The sequence below is a fragment of the Equus przewalskii genome, chromosome 11, assembly GCF_037783145.1.
Source record: "Equus przewalskii isolate Varuska chromosome 11, EquPr2, whole genome shotgun sequence".
NCBI classification, from domain to species: Eukaryota; Metazoa; Chordata; class Mammalia; order Perissodactyla; family Equidae; genus Equus; species Equus przewalskii.
In genome coordinates this window covers 9,984,384-10,002,270 of record NC_091841.1, presented here as the reverse complement: position 1 = coordinate 10,002,270, position 17,887 = coordinate 9,984,384, and the positions used below count along the sequence as shown (strand labels likewise).

The 17,887-nt window shown below is 54.3% G+C and overlaps 1 protein-coding gene across 4 annotated transcripts in view; it reads right to left on the bottom strand.

Annotated features, from left to right (window-relative positions):
* Positions 1 to 848: 848 nt before the first annotated feature.
* PRDM11 (PR/SET domain 11) overlaps positions 849 to 17,887 on the bottom strand; it is an 83,877-nt gene continuing 66,838 nt past the window's right edge. For 3 of the 4 annotated variants that reach the window (XM_070564887.1, XM_070564885.1, XM_070564886.1), the window contains exons 6-8: positions 15,378 to 15,565; positions 10,868 to 11,494; positions 849 to 9,742 (exon numbers count right to left, since the gene is read on the bottom strand). In XM_070564887.1, coding sequence (XP_070420988.1) covers positions 7,578 to 9,742; positions 10,868 to 11,494; positions 15,378 to 15,565 — 2,980 coding nt within the window. In that variant the 3' untranslated portion in view covers positions 849 to 7,577. The remainder of the gene's footprint in view (positions 9,743 to 10,867; positions 11,495 to 15,377; positions 15,566 to 17,887) is intronic. The other variant, XM_070564888.1, reaches the window with a different exon arrangement.

Sequence of the window (17,887 nt, the reverse complement as noted above, 5' to 3'; positions counted from 1 at the left end):
GCAGTGGCTGACCCTGGTCCACCTGGGCTGGTTAGACATGGACAGCTACACCCTTCGCTCCTTCCTCCCCGACTCCCCTTCCTCTGGGGAAAGCAGAGAACCAGAACATTCCATGGGTACTTGGAGTGGCTTTCACAACACGAAACCTCTGAGTGACCAGCTGAGGCGGCCTCTGGGGTGAGAGGGACACAGGCTGGGAGGGAGACGGCGCACTAAGAAGGCGGAGGTGAGGAAAAGAGAAGCAGGGAGGCCTGAAAGGAAGCTGGACTGGAGGGTGCTGGGAGCAGGAGGGCTTAGCTTCTGGGGAGGAAGAATTAAAAACACTTCCCCAGGTCTTTAGTGAATCGATGCCCGTCTTCTTTCTGAAACAATTTGGGCAAATTATCACTTATCACCCACCCCCATAACAGCCACATCAGCCCCCTTAGCAAACTACGGGGGAAAGACCCCTCCCCAGGGACGGGGCCAGCAAGTGGAGAACCAAGCACGGCAGTTGGTGGGAAAACCAGCACAACTACTTGTCCAGCACAGCTCTGTGCGCTTCCTCAGAGATGCCTGTGGGACAAATGCGCGTGGGGCCAGATCGGTTTATTTTGAACGGTTTCCGTTACACCTCCTTTTGGCCTGATGGGTGGGCGGGGCATCGAGGTTACCTGCTGGAAGTGGACTTGACTGAATGGGGACAAAGTGAGAGCAGCAGGAAGGGACGTGGAAGACCTCTTCTAGTTTCTTCCAACCTGGCAGGCTCCTAACTTGACGCCGGAGCCCTTGCGAGGGCACCCATCCTGAGTGGCCCTGAGCACAGGCCTGGGGTAGAGGCAAGGAGGCAGAGATTCGACCTTGGTGAGTAAATTTAAATGCTTTTATTAACAATCTTCTTACATTACAAGGATAATATGACAAAAGGAAAGTTTCTGCGTACATATTATGATAAACCAACATAGCTCTATCTGTATCCAGTGTCCCAGGTCCCACACAGGTACTATAAAGCGTAGTCTGCAAAGTAATAACATCAAGAGGTTGTTTTTTAAGAAAGAAAGTATTAACATATTAATATGCATGTGATAATAGACTCCTAAGTATTTCCCCCCACCCCCACTTTATTTTTCCTTTGTGATTGAAATGAGACGGTTCAGCAGCGTGGGGGTGGAGAGAAGGAGAGAGACAGGGGCTAAAAAACCCAGTCAGACTGCTGGCTCTTCCGGAGAGACAAAACTGAAGACTGAGGGGTGCCCGAGGGCAGCCCGGCCCTTGTCCTTTTGTGAGCAGTGTTGTAACCGGCTGTCCTCTGGACGGAGGGCCAGGTGTCCTTGATGCCCCATGGCGAGCTCTCTCTCTGAGGTACAGTGCATTGTGGGATTGCTACCCGGGGATGCCCATCCCCTGGCCACCCGCCGGGCCTGGTCTCCTTTGAGCCGGGCACTGGAGGGTGTCTGGAGACCCGGCGGGCAGCTAGCTGTGGCTCAAGGAGACCCAGGCCGGTGTGGAGGAGAGGCGGTGGGCATTGGCAGAACAGACCCGCCCCGGACTGTGGGTGTCGGGTGGGTCTGCTGGGGACTGAGGTCCGTTGGTAGGATGTGGGGGAGAGTAGGACAGGAGGTCAGAGGAGGCTCAGGGATGGGAGCTCAGTGCCTCTGGAGAGCCGGAAGGCAGAGGCTGGCCTGGAGGGCCGAGGGTGCGGCTACCCCGGCGTCTCCCATCGTCTGCAGCTCCCTGAGCCCCTCCTCGCCTGCCTACCTCCAGGGGAAAGAAACTGCGGAGAAACCTGGACGTGAAACGGGCTTCTGACTCTGTCAGGGCTGCACACGCCCTCCGTCGTGCTGCCAGCTGCACCAGCGCCCCCTCGGGCCCCAGACATCCCTGCCCGGCTTGCGGAGGGAGCAGGGACAGGCGGAGGAAGGCGCCCCCCACCCCCACAGCGGAAGTGGACAAGCTTGGGCGTCGGGCTCGGCCTCCGCCTCGAGTCACAGAATCAGAACAGTGTACATGAACTAAACCTGCCTGTTAGGGTGGCGGTGGGGTGAAGTGCAGGAGAGGGAAGCGCGTTGTCCTGAGTACAGCCAGCAGCAGCAGCTGTGCAAAGCGGGCCGGGCCGAAGCCCTGCTTCTGAACTGGAGTTGCCACTGAATTTGAGTGTGAGGATTTGTCTCTCCCCGCCTTCCCCGTTAGCTGATGCCCCGCGCCCGCTTCGCTTCTGCGCCCTGGCCGCCCGGGGCGGCGCGGTCAGCGAGGCCAGGACGGCTGCACTTCAGAGGTTCGCCTCCAGGGGGCGGCGGACGCACCGAGAGTGGGGACCGCGCGCGGTCCAGCTCGCACCTTTCCTATTGCCACCAATGCTGCTCATTCCCGGCGGGGGAGGGTATTTGGAGAAATTGTGCAGTGGTCTCTCCACCAGGGGGTCAGAGACCGTGTCCCACTGCCGAGCAGCAGTGACCGCTAAGCGTTGGCTTGTGGGGGGGATGTGGGGGGCACTTCAGCTGGAGCTCAGGGGGTGTCTCCTTCCAACCTCAGACCAGGCCTGCGGCAGAGGAGAGAAAGTGCGCGGAGAGGGCCGGGACGCACGTCCTCTCCTCTCCATCGCTCCGGGGCGGGCGGCCCCCATCCCAGCAAGCCCCGCCTGCTCAGCTCCCGTCCCCGCCCCGCACAGGCTCTGCCTCCTCCCTCTTCGCACGACACAGCGACAGGCTTTCCCGTTACTGTCCCAGCTCTCTATAGACTCTGTTTTTATATCTATTTAAAACATAGAAATGTATAAATATATAGGATATTATTTATAGATATATAGACGTGATTTCTCTCTTACTCTGTGTGTATACGTACTGTCTATGTCCATATATACAATATAGATGCTGTAGCGTCTCTATTATACACTGCACATACCCCTGCTTCCACGCAGTCTCCTAGGAGTCGGGATTGCATAGGTATTTCCAGGGCGATACCACTCAAAGGGATGGGAAGGGGGGAGCCAGATGGAAGAGGAGGGTCGTACCATTTTCCTCCCCAAAGGGCACTTTTTCTCCTTCTGGCTAACACACGAAGATCGCCTCAAAGGCCCCTGAAAACATCACAGCTCCATCCACCCAGCTAACGCACCCTGTCAACAGAGACCAAGAGAGGGCCTCCCTGCAGGCCGGAGAAGGGCCCTGCACATCTCTTGACACAGTCTCCCCGCCTCAAGATGCAGGAGGAAACCGGACCAGAGCCGTGACCCAGCACTGCCTCCCCAGAAGGCTGGCGTCCGGAATCGGGCTCTCCCAAGCACACCTGCCCTGCAAACACGCCTTTCTTGACCACTGGGCCTGGCCTCCCCTCCGGCTTCGGCTGTCCCAGGCTGGCCTGGCTGGCCGGCTGCTCTAAGGGGCGGGGTCCAGTGTGACAGGCGCCTCCTGCCCAAACTGGGCGTGGGGACCTAAAAAAAGCACCAATTCTACTTGGAAATCAACCCGGACCGTAAGCCCGAACCAGCTCTAGACACGAAATTCCCATTCCTCGACGGGGTGGGAGGAAAAATGAAAGAGGAAGAGTCTAGAAGAGCAGTTGGCGTTCAGCCCCAGCCCACGTCCTGGACCCCGGGAGGCTCCAGGTGAACAGCCGGAAGGATGCCGGCCGCACAGCCCAGGGAGGGCCACGTCCAGAGCCCATTCCAGGCTCTCCGCGATCATGCTTAGCCTTCAACATGCTTTGCCTGTTTTCTCCTTCTTGGTGTCACTTCCAAACAAATGGAAAAGATTTCAGCATTACCTTAAACAATCACAAGGTCCTTCCTCCCAATGAGAGGGTGGATCCCAGCAAGTCAAGAAGAGGGAACCCAGCAAGACAACTCAACACGAAACCTGTAGTGGGGGCTGGGGCTGCTGCCCACCCGCCCTGGACTCGGGGCCCAGCACCCCCTGGCCACGCAGGGAGCCCGGAGCTCCAGATCACTCTCACGCTCAGGCGACAGTGAGGAGCTGCCCAGCATGACAGGATGTCACAGGCGTCATCAAAAAGAGAAAGCTGGGGTCCAGAAGCCCGGACTCTCGCATTCAACCAGGCCGGCAAACCTTGGGGATTCTGACGCCGCAAGTGTTACAGATGAGGCTGGGCTGTCCTCAGGTGGTGCACACACTGGATGGCAATGGGGCTCTTTTTCCTCCATCGAGGAGAAGCAGACCATTGGGATGCCAAGGGCTCCTGGCTGCCAAGCTCTGCAGTGTGTCTGCTTGGCACAACTGGCCACAAATCTGATGTCACTTCCCACCCCTCCAGGAACGGAAGAAAGTCACTCGTCAGCCAGCCCGATCAGGACAAGTCTCAACCCCAGAGATGCAAACACGTCATCCTAAGCCAACGGTTGCCCCTCCGAAGCCAGGGGCTGGGTCTCCTCTGAAGCAACCACATTCAGGATGCAAGGAGCGCCCGGCCACGGCTTTTTATACCCATCAAAGGAAGCTTAGGCCAGCCCGGCCTGTGGTTCCCTGGGCTGGACCCCGAGGGTCTCATCACCCAAGGGTCCTTCTCAAGGTGGCAGAAGAGTGGAAACACCTCTGACAGAAGTCACGGGCCATCACAGGCACAATCACAGCCGAGAGGCACAGAGCCCCCGGGAGCATCAGGGTAGAGAAAAGACCCTGATTAAATTGCAGTGGTGTGTCACCCCAGTTGTTCCCTGCTTACGCCCTGTCCCAAGGCAAAAAGGCTCTCGGTGTGTCTGACACGACCCAGGCCTGGCTGAAGCCAGCAGAAGCCGTGAGCGCCCAGCGTTTGGAGATGCTGTGCCCAACTTCAAGACCCTTCTCACCTAGGTGTGGAGCCTGTTGGCAGGGGACCACCCACAGCCACGTGCTGCTAGCAGCCACTCATGCTTCCAGCCCAGAGGCAGGTCACTACCTCCTAGCTCTCTCAGGAGATACAGGGACACACTCGCATTGGCTCAAAGCATTTTTTGTCCCCTCTGCATCAAAATTTGAGCTAATTTTGGCCACGGCCTCTTGCGAGCAAACAGTTGCAGCCCTGACGAAGCGCTCAGGCATCAACGATTCTCTCTTCCTGGTTTCCAAATGACTGGTCTAGGGGATGACCCCCGATGGAGTGGTGGGAGGAGCAGAGGGAGGAAGGAGGAGTAAGGCAACTGTTGGCGAGAACATAGAATCCCAACCCACTATTTCTGGCCCCGACCTTACCAGCCCTCTCCGCCCACAGCCCGTCCCAGCCTGTGCGATGTTCCCAGAAAGCTCCCACAGACACAGTAGCTGGTGTGTGCGGTGGAGAGGAAGCCGGGGATGGACAGGCGGACGCCTGCGCTTTGCGACAGCATCCCACTTGACCACAGTTCCTGTTCCAAAAGTGGCGAGCCAGCGGGGAGCAGAGACACCAGCTTCAAGTGGGGAAGCGGAACAAGGCTGGGAATTTCAACACGTCACAAAGCGCTCTGGGTCTTTCCTCGCTAGTTCCTGCAAACTTTCTCCTTGTTCAGAGGCGGGTGGGGAAGTATGTGCGACTTGGGGGGGGGGGGGGCGAATGTCACCAGGCAGGGGTGCATTGATTTGTTGAAGAAGGCAGCATATGAGGCCTGGCAGTGGGACAGTCAGAGAAAACCAGTTTTTGTGTTTTTTGTTTTTTTTAACATGCTACATCACTGTTGGAAACAAACAAAAAAATTTCAAAAATAATATATAATATATATAATATATTTATATAATGAAAAGCTATTGACTAGCAGCAATGATTCTAAAGTTATCTTAGCACCAAGACCATGGGGGTGGGGGAGGGGATTTGTGGGGGGTGAAGGGACTGGCAGGACAGGAAGGGTGAGTGACATGTTCAGTGTTGATGACATTTCCACTATGGTTCTCAACGGTGGCATGAGGCCTCAGAGACAAGATAAACCAAGAAGGAAGGAAGCCACCACAGTTTTAGAATGTCTGAGCCAAGCAGGTTGGGGACACTGGGGCCTCGCCTGTGGCCAGATCACGTCATCCTTTGCCCACCCTCTGCCAGCCGAGAGGGGTGGCTCCCAGCATAACTGACCACGGACAGCGCACGTCTTCCTCCCTCCCCCCAGATGACCTGCATCCACGATACAGGATCTCTGCGTGTCAAATACGCATCAATCAGACGTGGAAATATGAACAGAAGTTCTTAACAGCTCACGCACATTTGTTTTTTAAAACTCCCTTGCGAGGTATACTGGTCGTTAAATGAATGAAAGAGTATTCATCAGACTCCTCCAGCTTAAACCACTACTTGCCCCAGGGAATAGGCAAGTGGCTATTTCTAAAGCTTATATTGTGGTTGTGTGTGTATGTGTGTGTGTGTGTGTGTGTGTAGGCTGATGCCTTGAGAGTCCTGTCTTACATCTCATTTCTGCCTGTTCTTTAGGACATCTCTACCCTGTTCAAAAAAGGAAGTGTTCACAGGCATGGACGCACGACTCAGTGTCCCCCTGCCTTCCCGCCAGGCTGTGCTTTTTATCAGCCTGTTGCAAAAGAAGGACTCTCGTTGGAGTTACGTGTAACCCAGGACACAACTTGCATTGACTTCTCCTGCCACTGAACTATAGCAGGCATTTCTTGATTATTAAAGGAAAACAAAAACACCCCCAACACATTACATGATTATAAAGACAGAGTATAAATAATTCATGTAAATTGAATATAGACTTTCTGTTTTTCTTGTTTTTAGCCAAAAACTGCCTCCCTATGGGGGTCTAAACTTCTTGGCTCTTCATTCCCACCCCACCCCCCCAGCCCTGGATCTGAATGGAATTATATTATTTCATCCCACAGCATGTGAAAACAGGAATGCAGAAAGCTAACCCCCTCCCCTCCCCGGGATTTCAAGCTCGGTTGTAAGGCAATTTTGCCTTCAGTATAACAAGTAATACCTTTAGTATCCGGGGGCTGGAAGGAAGGAATCAATAACCCGGGGACGGGAGAGGTGACCGGGGAAGGGAGAGGTGGGGCGGGGGGGTCACAGTTTGACTGACACCTTGTTTCTGAGACAGTGAAGGAACGCTTGTCAGGAAATGAATAGAAATCTCTCAAGCTGAAGTCAGGTGGGAGAGGAAGTGAGTCAAGCCCCCAATCCATGCACACGACCCCATCCAAAACCACAGCTCTGACTCAGCTGGACCAGCGTGGCCACGAGGAGCCCGAAAAACCCCCATCAGAAAACCAAACAAGAAAAGAAAAGGGAAGAACATAAACCTCAAGCCCCGGAGGAAAATATAAACAAAAATTAGCTACCTAAAGGGCGACGACAGAGACCCGTCATTTTAGCTTATGCTGTTGGTTGACTGTCAGGTGGGGACACGTGTGACCCAGCACATGCTTCTGTGAGTGGAAATGAGTTGCCACATACGTTGCAGCTGCCAAATTTTGTAGACAAGAGTCAGTTTCCGACATTATTCCTTTCTGAAAGCTCCCAGTAGCTTCTGGTGGACATGTCACCGTGGTTTTTAAAAATTTTCAGTGTGGGTTTATATATATATATATATATATATATAATATAATATATATTTATATAATATATCAAAGCTTATGAGTATAGATTAAAAAAATATTCAACAGCTTAGTGAACTCTGTGATGCCAGTGCCCTAAATATCCGGGTAAAACTCGGACCCGTGGTCCACGGTCTGCGTTACCGGCTTCTGTTCCAGCGCAGACATCCTGCTGAGGACCTCGGCCGACAGTGTGTAGCTGTTGCCGGACTTCTCCTCGAACCAGCTGTCCAGGGCTCGCTTGGCATCAAAGTTGGCAATGGGCGGGCCGTTGACCGCGATGGTCAGCAGGTCGCTGAGCTGCTCCAGGGTGAGGCGGGAGCGGTGGTTTTTGCGAACCCGCTGCAGCGCATTCCGGCCCTTCTCGCAGCACGCAGTGGACGTGGGGAGCACTTTGAGGACCTGCATGATCTTGTTCAAGAGCGGAAACCTCTGTTTGTACTTGCAAATGTGGCCGATCAGGTCTTTGAAGCCATTTTTGGTATAGTAATCAGCCTTGAGTTCTCGCCACTCCATCAAGAGACTCCCGCGGGGGTCCAGCCCCTCCCGGCAGACATCCCGGGAGAAGGCTGGGATGGCCTCCAGGTGATCGAATATCTGGACCATATCCTCCTTGCCGTAGCTCAGGAGCTCCTCGCTGTTCCTTGGCCAGGAGGCCAGGTCGAACACCTGGCAGGCCTTCACAAAGATACGGCTGCGGGAATCGAACCTCTGAGCCAGGATCACCTGCGTCTTCTGGCAGATCTTCTCCCTGATGGACTGGAACTTGGCTTCGGCCACCCTGAGGTTCTTCATCGCGATCCCATTGAAGCTTTCGCGGAAGTTCTCCTCGAACTCCTGCAGGTACTCCCCCGGGGAGTCGGCCAGCCGGCTGATCTCCTGGATGGCCTCCTCGATCTTGTCGTCCACCTGCGACACCAGGAGGTACTCGCCCTGGAAGACGTAGGCCAGGCGCGAGAGCACGGCGGTCACGTCCAGGAGGAAGTAGATGAGCTTGATGGACTGGTAATCCATGAGGAATTGCAGCAGGGCCAGCGCGATGGCCGAGGCGTCCGCCCGCTGCGTCTGGCTGCTGACGTCCTTGAGGTGGGCCACCACCTCCAGGTAGTCCTTGATGAGGGCGTTGAGGACGTTCTGCTCCCCGATGATCCACCTCACGGCCCGGATGTCCCCCAGGAACTCCGTCTCCTCGCAGAGGGTGGAGGCGGTGGACCGCAGCTCGCACATGAGGCGCGGCGAGTAGCGGTAGAAACTCAGCAGCTGCTTCAGGTTGTTCTCCAGCTCCTCTAGGCAGGGGAGCTCCTTCCCGCTGATGGCGTCCAGGATTTCCAGGTGAGGCCGGTGCACCATGAAGGGCAGGCAGAGCAGCCAGGGCAGCGTCTTGCGGATAGTCATGAACATGCTGGCGCGCAGGCTGGCCGTGACGTTGGCCCCGTCTATGCCCAGGCCAACGGTCGGCTTCTCATCCTGCAACCGGATGCCCAAGGCAGAAAAGGCCCGGTCCAGGGCCTGGAGATAGCTCTCTGTGCTGGAGAAGCCCAGTTCCTGAAGGGACAGGAACTCCGTGGCTGGGGGCCCGTCGCTGCTGGTGTACTGGACGTAGACGGCCACCGTGTCGGCCAGCAGGTCATCGCTCTGCCCATCCAGGATGATGCTGAGGCAAGGTGACTGGCGGATGCGCTCCACCAGGTCTTCCCGCAGGGCGCGGGCGATGTGATGGATGAGGATTTGGCAGTCTCCCTCGTTCATGTACTGGTCCACCACCTTCAGCTCACACTTCCTCAGCAGCTCCGCCAGCGGCCGGAAGTCCAGGTAGGGCCGGCCCTCGAGGGCCAGGTGGTAGGCGGTGTTGAAGAGCAGGGTCATGTTGCGACACATTTCCTCCGTCTTCTCGGGGTGCATGCGCAGCTTGTACAGCTGCAGGCACTTCTTGTGCAGGTTGCTCTGGCTGTGCAGTTTGATGGTGTGGATCTTGAACTGCTTGGAGCCGATGATGAAGGCCGACGTGCGTGAGGACTGCACCGTGTACTGGCGGCAGACGTGACACCACATCTCGTTGAGGGTCGGGGAGTACCGCAGGAACCAGAACTTCTTCAGCCACTCCTGCTTAAAGCGCCGGATTCGCCGCCCGCTGGCCGACGACATCTTGGAGGGCTCGTCGGTCGCAGTCATCATATCGTTGGAGACGGATTCATCTGCCGAATCGACCTCCTGGTCATCGTCCTCCATGATGGCGGGGCCGGAGACCATGCTCTCTGAGGCTGGAAGACAAATGGGAAAGAAATATTTATTCCTGATGGAAAAAAACACAGACTTTTTTAAAAAAAAAAAACAAAAACAAAAAACAGGAAATACTGCCCCAAAGGTAGGTGCCACGCTATGTGAAACAGAAGCCAGTTCCTATGACAGACTGAATCCCAGCCTGGAATTTATTTATAAGCACTCAACAACAGCGTGTGGCTTTTCCTCTGTGGATTGTCCGTGGTGGGGACCATGCTCCAGGGGTCCTGCCCTCGCCCTCCGCTAGCAGGCGCTCGAGGAGCTGCCAGGTCCCATGTCCACTGAACAGCCCACGGGGAGAGCAGATCCGATGGGGCAACAAGGCACACCCAACACGGAAAGTCACAGAGCGAGGATGTGGGACTCGTTTGTCCCACCACGAATGTCGTCAGGGGAGGTGGGCTCCCCTGGAACGGATGCAGCTCCGACACGGCCCAGGTTATTTCAAATGAGAATGTGGTCTAGCTAAGATGTGCGCCTTGAATATCTAAAACACCTCATTCTGAGCTCAGGGATGTGGCTAAAACAGCAAGTGCTATGCAAATACTCTAACTCAGGGGCTGGTGGGCCCTGAAAAACCTTCCTCATTGTCGAGCCACCCCGAAAGATCCACGTAGCCACAGCAAAGGGCAAAGGGATGCAGCTAAGTGCCCTGGTCCCCATCCCGAAACTCCAGCCCGGGGAGCTAAGACCATGTGTGGGGAGAGAAGAATGAGGCTGTTTTCCTGGACTGAGTTGGGGGAGCTCTCCCCGACCCGACACCCTGCTGGGGACTGGAGAAGAGAAAGATTGGGGTTGGAAGGTGGGCTTTGGGGGAAGACACCATCAGGACCACCAGAAAAGGCAACGGGTCAAGAACACAGCACACAGCTCTCCAGCAGCGGAACTTCCTTTATTGAGGAGGATACAGGAACAGACGGGAGCGCCCCCCCACCCCCGCCCGGAGCTGCCAACCCCCGGCAGAGGCACCTGAGGACGCGAGCCGCGGCCGGGGCCCACCTCCGCCTGCCACGCCTCAGGTCTCCCCGCGGATGGCTCCCCGCGAGGGCGCTCGGCCACCCTCCACTCTGCCCACCGACAGCAATAGCTCATCCACACCAACTTACCTGCCGGGTCTGAGAACTCGGGGACCTCCAGTACCTGTGCTGGCAGTATGGGGGCCTCCGGAAGCTTCCCAGACTTCAGCATGTCTAGTTCCGCCTGGAGTTCTCGCACCTTCTTCTTCAGGCGGATACAATTAGGGCAGAAGGAGGTGGTGGGGAGCTCGTGAGGGTCGGACGCGAGGGAGGCCTCGGCGGGGCTGTGGGCCTTGAACGACGAGCGCTCCTCCTCCTCGTCCTCCAGCGCGCCCGGCTCCTTGGAAGCCCCTTGGGAGAGCTCCCAGTCCCCCTCCCCCTGGGTCCGGCTGGCATTCTGCACGCCGTGCGACATGGTCATTGCACACCGGCTGTAGGCGTCGTCCTGGTACTTGGGCACTTTTCTGATGACCAGCGAGGTGCTCAGGGCCAGCTGGTGGGCTTCTACTTTAGCAGATTCCAACGAGGCCTCCAGCACATCCTTGAAAATGAGGTCAATTTTCTTCTTCTTGGCCTGGGGGTGCACGTCCCCCTCGTCGAAGCCACGCTTGTAGGGACTTTTGCCCTGTCTCAACACGGGGAGCGGGAGGGGACCCCTCAGGTCTTCTGGGTTATCCAGAGCCTGCTCAGACTTCTCCCTCGGCAACCTCTTCTCTCCTAGGAAGGAAAACCAGGTGTGAGGAAGAGGGGAAAAGCCCCGAAGTGGAGAAACCCACAGAAAACGCGGTACGGCTGCTGTGGGGAGGTCGTCTGACACATCCCTCTGGGTCTGGCTTTGGGGGGGCAGGTGTGATGACAAGTGAGAGGCGGATCCCTCAGTGGATCATGGGGTCTAGAGTCATAGGCCCCAAAAAAGTGGAAAGAACTCTTTTTAAAGAGGCCATTTCAGTGGAACTTTCTGGACACAAGCCCTACGTTTCTAAGTTGAGAGAATGCTACAGGGCGGGTCGTTGGAAGTCTTTTGAAGGGACTTGCCATCCAATCCTCTGAGAAGATGACATCCCACTGGATCAAACTGATCCAACCAGAGCTAAGGGGTGCATTTCCCCACCCGCCAGCCTTCCGCTCCAGTCCCAGCAATGACAAGGTGGCTGCTTCGACTTGGTAAAAGGTACACACAAAACGCGAGTTCCAGGCCTTCAGCTCCAGCGAGTCCAAACTACGGCAACTGTCCTTTCTGGTTCTCCCCGTACTCAGAAGGCCAGGACTATGTGACAAAGCATGACGGGAGCCTCTGTGTTGTCACTGAGGACCGAGGCTGGGGGACCTACCGTTGCTATGGGGCGTCAAGATCACAGCCTCAGAAAAGACACCACATGACCACATTGACCCAAAGCCTTCTCAGAATAGAGCTGGCTTCCCTCACCTGACAATGCAAAGGATGTTCTCTTTTCTATTTCTTTCTATCTCATGAATGACTTCAAAGACTTTGGTGAGCTCCCCAAATAAATTGTTCCAGCCTGATTCTTTACAATGGCCAAGACAGTTTCATAAATTGCTACAGAAGTGCCGATGCTACCCTTCTAAGGGGGCAGGTGCTAAGGGGGACCCTCGGAAGGTCGTGGCAGCAGCCTGTGGAGCTTGGAAATCTCTGAGGCTTCCCAGCTCAGAGGCGGGGCCCTGGGAGATGCAACTCTGAGCAATGACTTGACCTGAATATATGTCATCCTCAGGCTTCCGATAGCTGCAGTTGCTAAAGGCCTCTGAGAGAAGGCCCAGGGACCTCCACGGGCAACGCAGATGTCCCATGCTGTGACCAAGCCTCGGCTTCCCATGGCTGGCATGGGGTGCCGTGCCCTGGCCTGTGTGTGACTCCAGGTTTCCCACAGGTGACAGCACAAATGGGAGTAACCTCTTCCAAATGCCCCTTTTTTTCTGTGCTCACATGAATGCTTCAGGAACCGCCTTATTTCCAAGGCTCCTGAGAGTCAGGCGGCTCCCAGCATTTCTCTAACAGCTGAGGGACAGAAAGGGTGGGGCTGAAGAGAGCTCCCACAGAATGCTACATGTTTGTGTTACAGACCAGAGAGGACACTTGCCCCTTCAGCATCTCTAAACATCGAGGGCCACCTTCTCACTTTCTTGGGGACCAACCGAGCAGCAACAGCTGAGGATGTTGGAAGTTCAAGGCCACAAAGTGCCAGGGATTCCCCAGGCCTCTCTGCTCTAAGACAAGGTTGCTCAAATTTCCTAGGATGAGCGGGAGACCTCTTGGGATGCAAAGGCTTCCAGAAAAATCTATGGACCAAAAAAGACCTTTCAGCATTATGAAATTGACTCCAAAGCCTCCATAAACCAGAAGGGGAAACATCACACAGTAAATCCACGACGCAAAGTCGATCATGTAACATAAATTCTTTGAATACAGCATCAGATGCAGCCTGTTCTTAAAACATAACCATGAAGGAGTAATTTATACTCTCTTCAGGAAGCACCTCTGGGCTCCAACTCATGCCCCTACTTAATAAGGACTCATAACTCATGCTCTGCCTTTATGAAGGCCCCAGCCTCCAACTACGAAGAAACCTCCTTCCACGTAAGACCTGAAGTGACTGCGTACGGGGGCTCCCCCTTCCAGAGCAGGCGGCACCCCCATCTAGGACACCACTAACCTCATCCAGAGTCCGCCAAAGCTACAGGCTACAGAGACACACGTCTAGAGGCCACGGAGCTCACGACTGCTCCCAAGGGCTTTAGGACCAAGGCCACCCACTGCTCTGGCCCTGCCCCGCGGTGACTTTCAGCTTCCTTCCTGCTTCCTACTGCCCAGCCTAGCCAGGAACAGATACGCCTTCCTCCTGTATCTTCACACGTCTCCGTGTATCTCGTTTCAAGTCCCTCTGCCATGCCTCCTTTGAACCACTCCTAAAGGCTCGCTGCCTTCTCTGAGCATTCCCCTTAGGTCTCAAGGCTCTCGGAAGATAATGCAGCTTGAGGTGCTTTGGAGAAGGCACCGGGGAAAAAAAGGACATTACAAATCCAGAAGAATTCAAGATTACGGCCAAGGGATGGAACCTGTGTCCTCAGCTATGACTTCTCCTGATTTTCTTTTCTTCTCGTGGCATGATGCTTTTGGAGACCTCTTGGCTGTCTTCATTCATTTCTTCTTTTATCCATTCACCAAAGATTTATTCAGCACCTGCTCTGTATCAGACACTTTTACTTGAGGCATCTCCAGAGGCCAAATGGAAACCATTGCAATGTCATCACGGAAGCATGCCTTCCCAGGTGAAATCAGCATGTGCCCAACCCCCAGATCCGAAGAAGACAAGAGATGAGTACGTCTGTTGGGTCTCCTCTCAAGGCCCATGCAATCTCCGGATACCTTTTACCAAGTCAGGCAGCAGCTGTGCACCCAGTGTCCACAACCTGCTTTGCTCTGTTTTGTTTTTAAAGATAGCTTGATTTCAATAGGTCCCTCCCACCCTCTCTTCATCGCCTCCACTCATAGTCCAAGTCAAGCTTTGTTTCCAGTGAGGAGTTGGTCAAGAGCACGATATGGCGGGGCTGGGGCACAGCCTTGGTTCTGGGACCAGACGGACTCTGGGGCTCTGGATGTTGGTTTTGATGCAGGAAGGTCCCACTGAAAGAAAGACCTGGACTCACCAGTTTGCCCTGGCTGCACTGAGGATGGCATAAAGAGGCAAAGGGCTAGGGGTTGGAGAGGATTTGAAACCGCTTTCAAATGTCTCAGTTAAATGGAGCCTGGATGGACACCCAGCCACCAGGCCACTAGCAAAACCTCAGGTCACCTCGCCACCTCCCTCCAACCTGCTCGTTCTAGTACATCGATCTTTCACAACACGCCATTAGGACTGCCAGTAATGGAGCAGGAGGAGGAAGAACGTAGTTCGTCTGGGTGTCCGTATAACACCGTAGGTTAGAGCGTAGACCCTGGCCTCACACAGATGGGGGTTAGAGAGCCAGCTTGGCCCTCGCAGCCCCGTGCCCCTGGATCATTCATCTGATGCTCAGTTTTGACATTTGTAAGATGGGGATAACGAGCCACGTGGGATCACAGTATTGAAAGCTTACAACTGAGGGCTGACAGTGATCGAGGCAGACATTGTTCTAAATGTGTTACGTCCGTCGCCCCGTCTAATTCTCAGAGTGCACTTAGGGGTGGGCACTGCCATTGTGGTGGTTACATGAGACACTGTGGAAAACCCGCTTGGCACGAATTAAGTGCCTAGTAAGTGTCACCTCTGATTGCTATTATTATCGAGGCACTGACAGTTTCTCATCTTCCCATCAATTTGAGTTGGGGCATCGGGATCCATTTTGACTAAATTTACACGCGTGGCTTCACGGCCTCGTCTCCCTCCCTGAGACTCTGAACTGTCTGTAACGGGGTTTCTGAGACCGTTTCTGAGGGAGGAGAACAAAGCGGGGTGGCCACGGCCCGGCCCAGAGCTGTTGTTCAGACCTGGAGCATCGTTCCCCGAGCCCCTCTGGGTCCCCCCGCCTTGCTGGTGCGCCGTATTCCCCGTCGGCTTCCTAAGGCAGCTCCTAGAGGAGCATCTGGAGTGTGGACACTCACCTCGGGCCAGATTGCGGTGGATGGTCTCCTGGGACATGCTGTGCAGCCGCTTCATGTAGTCCTCACTGTACCAGACCCGCAGCCGCTCCCCGGGCCGGATGTCCCTGCAGGCCCGGAAGTAGATGCGCTCGCTGTGCTGGAAGGCCAGCAGGTTCTGCTCCCTCTCCTCCCGGGAGATGACCACGTACCTGGGGGCGAGGGGGAGAGGTGAGAACGCGCTGGCCACGCCCGGGGGGAGGGCCTGCCTGCCACGCCGGGCAGGGGCGGGTGGTCAGGAGTCCCAGCGCACGGACGTGTGCAGAAGTCGACAGGGCAGCTGCTCTGTCGAGGAAAGGAACGGTAGCGAGAGCCAGGCCCTCGTCTCAATGTCACTGTTTAGTGTGACCTCGAGTAAATCTCTGAACCTCCAGAATCTTTGTTTTCTGAGACTGGAAATGACCCCTGTCCTGCCTACCTCCCAGGCAAATAGAAAATTCAACGCCAGATATAAAGGCTATTGGAAAACTGAAGCATCATCTTGTATAGTCTTCCCTAACTTTGAACCATAGGAGTCCCCAGACCCCGGCAGGCCTCTGATAGTGCCAAGGCGGGTATTTGAACTGTGAGAAGGGTGCCCAAGAGATCAATTAATAGATGCTAAAGATCAAAGTCTTTAAAATACGGGGTCCAACAGGGACAGAGAAGGAAGGTAAATAAGAGGCCATGAAAAGTTGGCAGCCACTGGTTAATCTAAGTCATTTTAAGGTAAGGAAACCGAGGCTCAGAGAGGCTAAGTGACTTGCCCAAGGTCACACAGCTAATAAATAGGAGGCGAGATTTGAGGTCTGAGCGTTTCCCACTAGAACTCATGGCTCCTATGTTGGCACAGAAAGTACCACGACAGCGAGGCCCAGATAACCTCCAAGTTCCATCAAACCCTCAGAATCAGCCATTCTCCCTGAAATGACATCTACACCATCCAACCTGCCACCTCGCTCACCTCCAGAAGGGGAGATGACCCTTCCTCTGCAGAGGAGTGGGAGTGCGCAGATCAAAAGGGCAAGAGGAAATTATTCGGAGTTTCAGGTTCTGTGCTACACGAGTGTCTAGGAAATTTGCAGTCAAAAATAAACTTCTCCTTGTGCTGTGATTTGTCGTAAAAGTCAGGGGAGAAGTCAGTCTCTCCCACTGACATAGCCCAAAGCATCGTATTGGGAGCCGTCAGAGGAAGCAATAACTCAGAGAAAAGATCCAAATGGTAACAGACAACGAAAAGTCTTCAGCATCACTAATACGAAAAGAATTCCAAAGTGGCACGTTATCTCATTGGCACAGATTTTTGTTAGTGATAATAGCTGTATTGGTAAAGGGGGGGAGAAAAAGGTCTCCCATACCAATGGTGGAGAATAAACTGCCAGAACGCTTTGAAAAGCAAATCGGCACAAACACTTGAACAAGTCTTTGCACACCCATGTTCACAGCAGCATGATCCATGACAGCCCAAAGGTGGAAGCGACCCAAGCGTCCATGGATGGATGGATGGACAAGCACACAGTGGTCTAGCCACACAACGGAATATTACTGAGCCTTAAAAAGGAAGGGAATTCTGACACCTGCTACAGCATGGATGAAGCGTGAAGACACACACTAAGTGAGATAAGCCAGTCACAAAACAAGAAGAACTGTACGATTCCACGCACACGAGGTCCTTGTGTGAAGAGTCAAGTTCATAGAGACAGAAAGTAGCATGGCATGGCCAGGGGCCGGGGGGCGGAGGGAAGGGAGGGTTAGTGTGGGACGGGTACAAAGTTTCCACTGGGGAAGATGAAAGGAGCTCTGGAGAAGGATGGCGGTGATGGTTTCGCAACAATGTGCGTGTACTTAATGCCACTGAAGTGTGCACTTAAAAATGGTTAAAATGGTAAATCTTGTTGTGTGTATTTTGCCACAATTTTTTAAAAGCTAAAAAAAAAAAAAGAAGATGTGAACCAAGCGAACAAAATCTGCTTCCCCCCCACGCTGCCTGTAACATTGTTTATAACAGCACAAAAGCAAAAACACCTAAACGTCTAACGCTGGAGGCACGATTTCACAAGCCGTGGCATATTCGTACCATGGAATGTTACTCATCTGTGGAAAAGTGTTTGCGGAGACTGTTCCATGACACGGAAAATGGTCCTGAGATGAGCAGAGTGAGACCAATAGAACTGAACGCTATTTATACCGTAGTTCTGATCACGCTTTAAAAACAACCCTCGGCAAACTACTTGCAGGAAATACCCCAATGTTTTAACAGCAAGTGTCCCTGTTGGTGGGTCTACTTCTTTGTAATTTTCTGCATTTTCCAAGTTTCCCTAAATAAGCGATTATTATTGATATCTCCACTCCCACCCCCTAATCCACACATTGCCAGTTCCTGTACGGGGTGGCCGTCATGGCGGCCAGCAGCGTGGCGCATCTACATTCAAGGTGCCTGGTAGAATGCCTCTTGCCTCCATCCTGCTCCCTTCTGGACAGTCTCCTGTGCACTC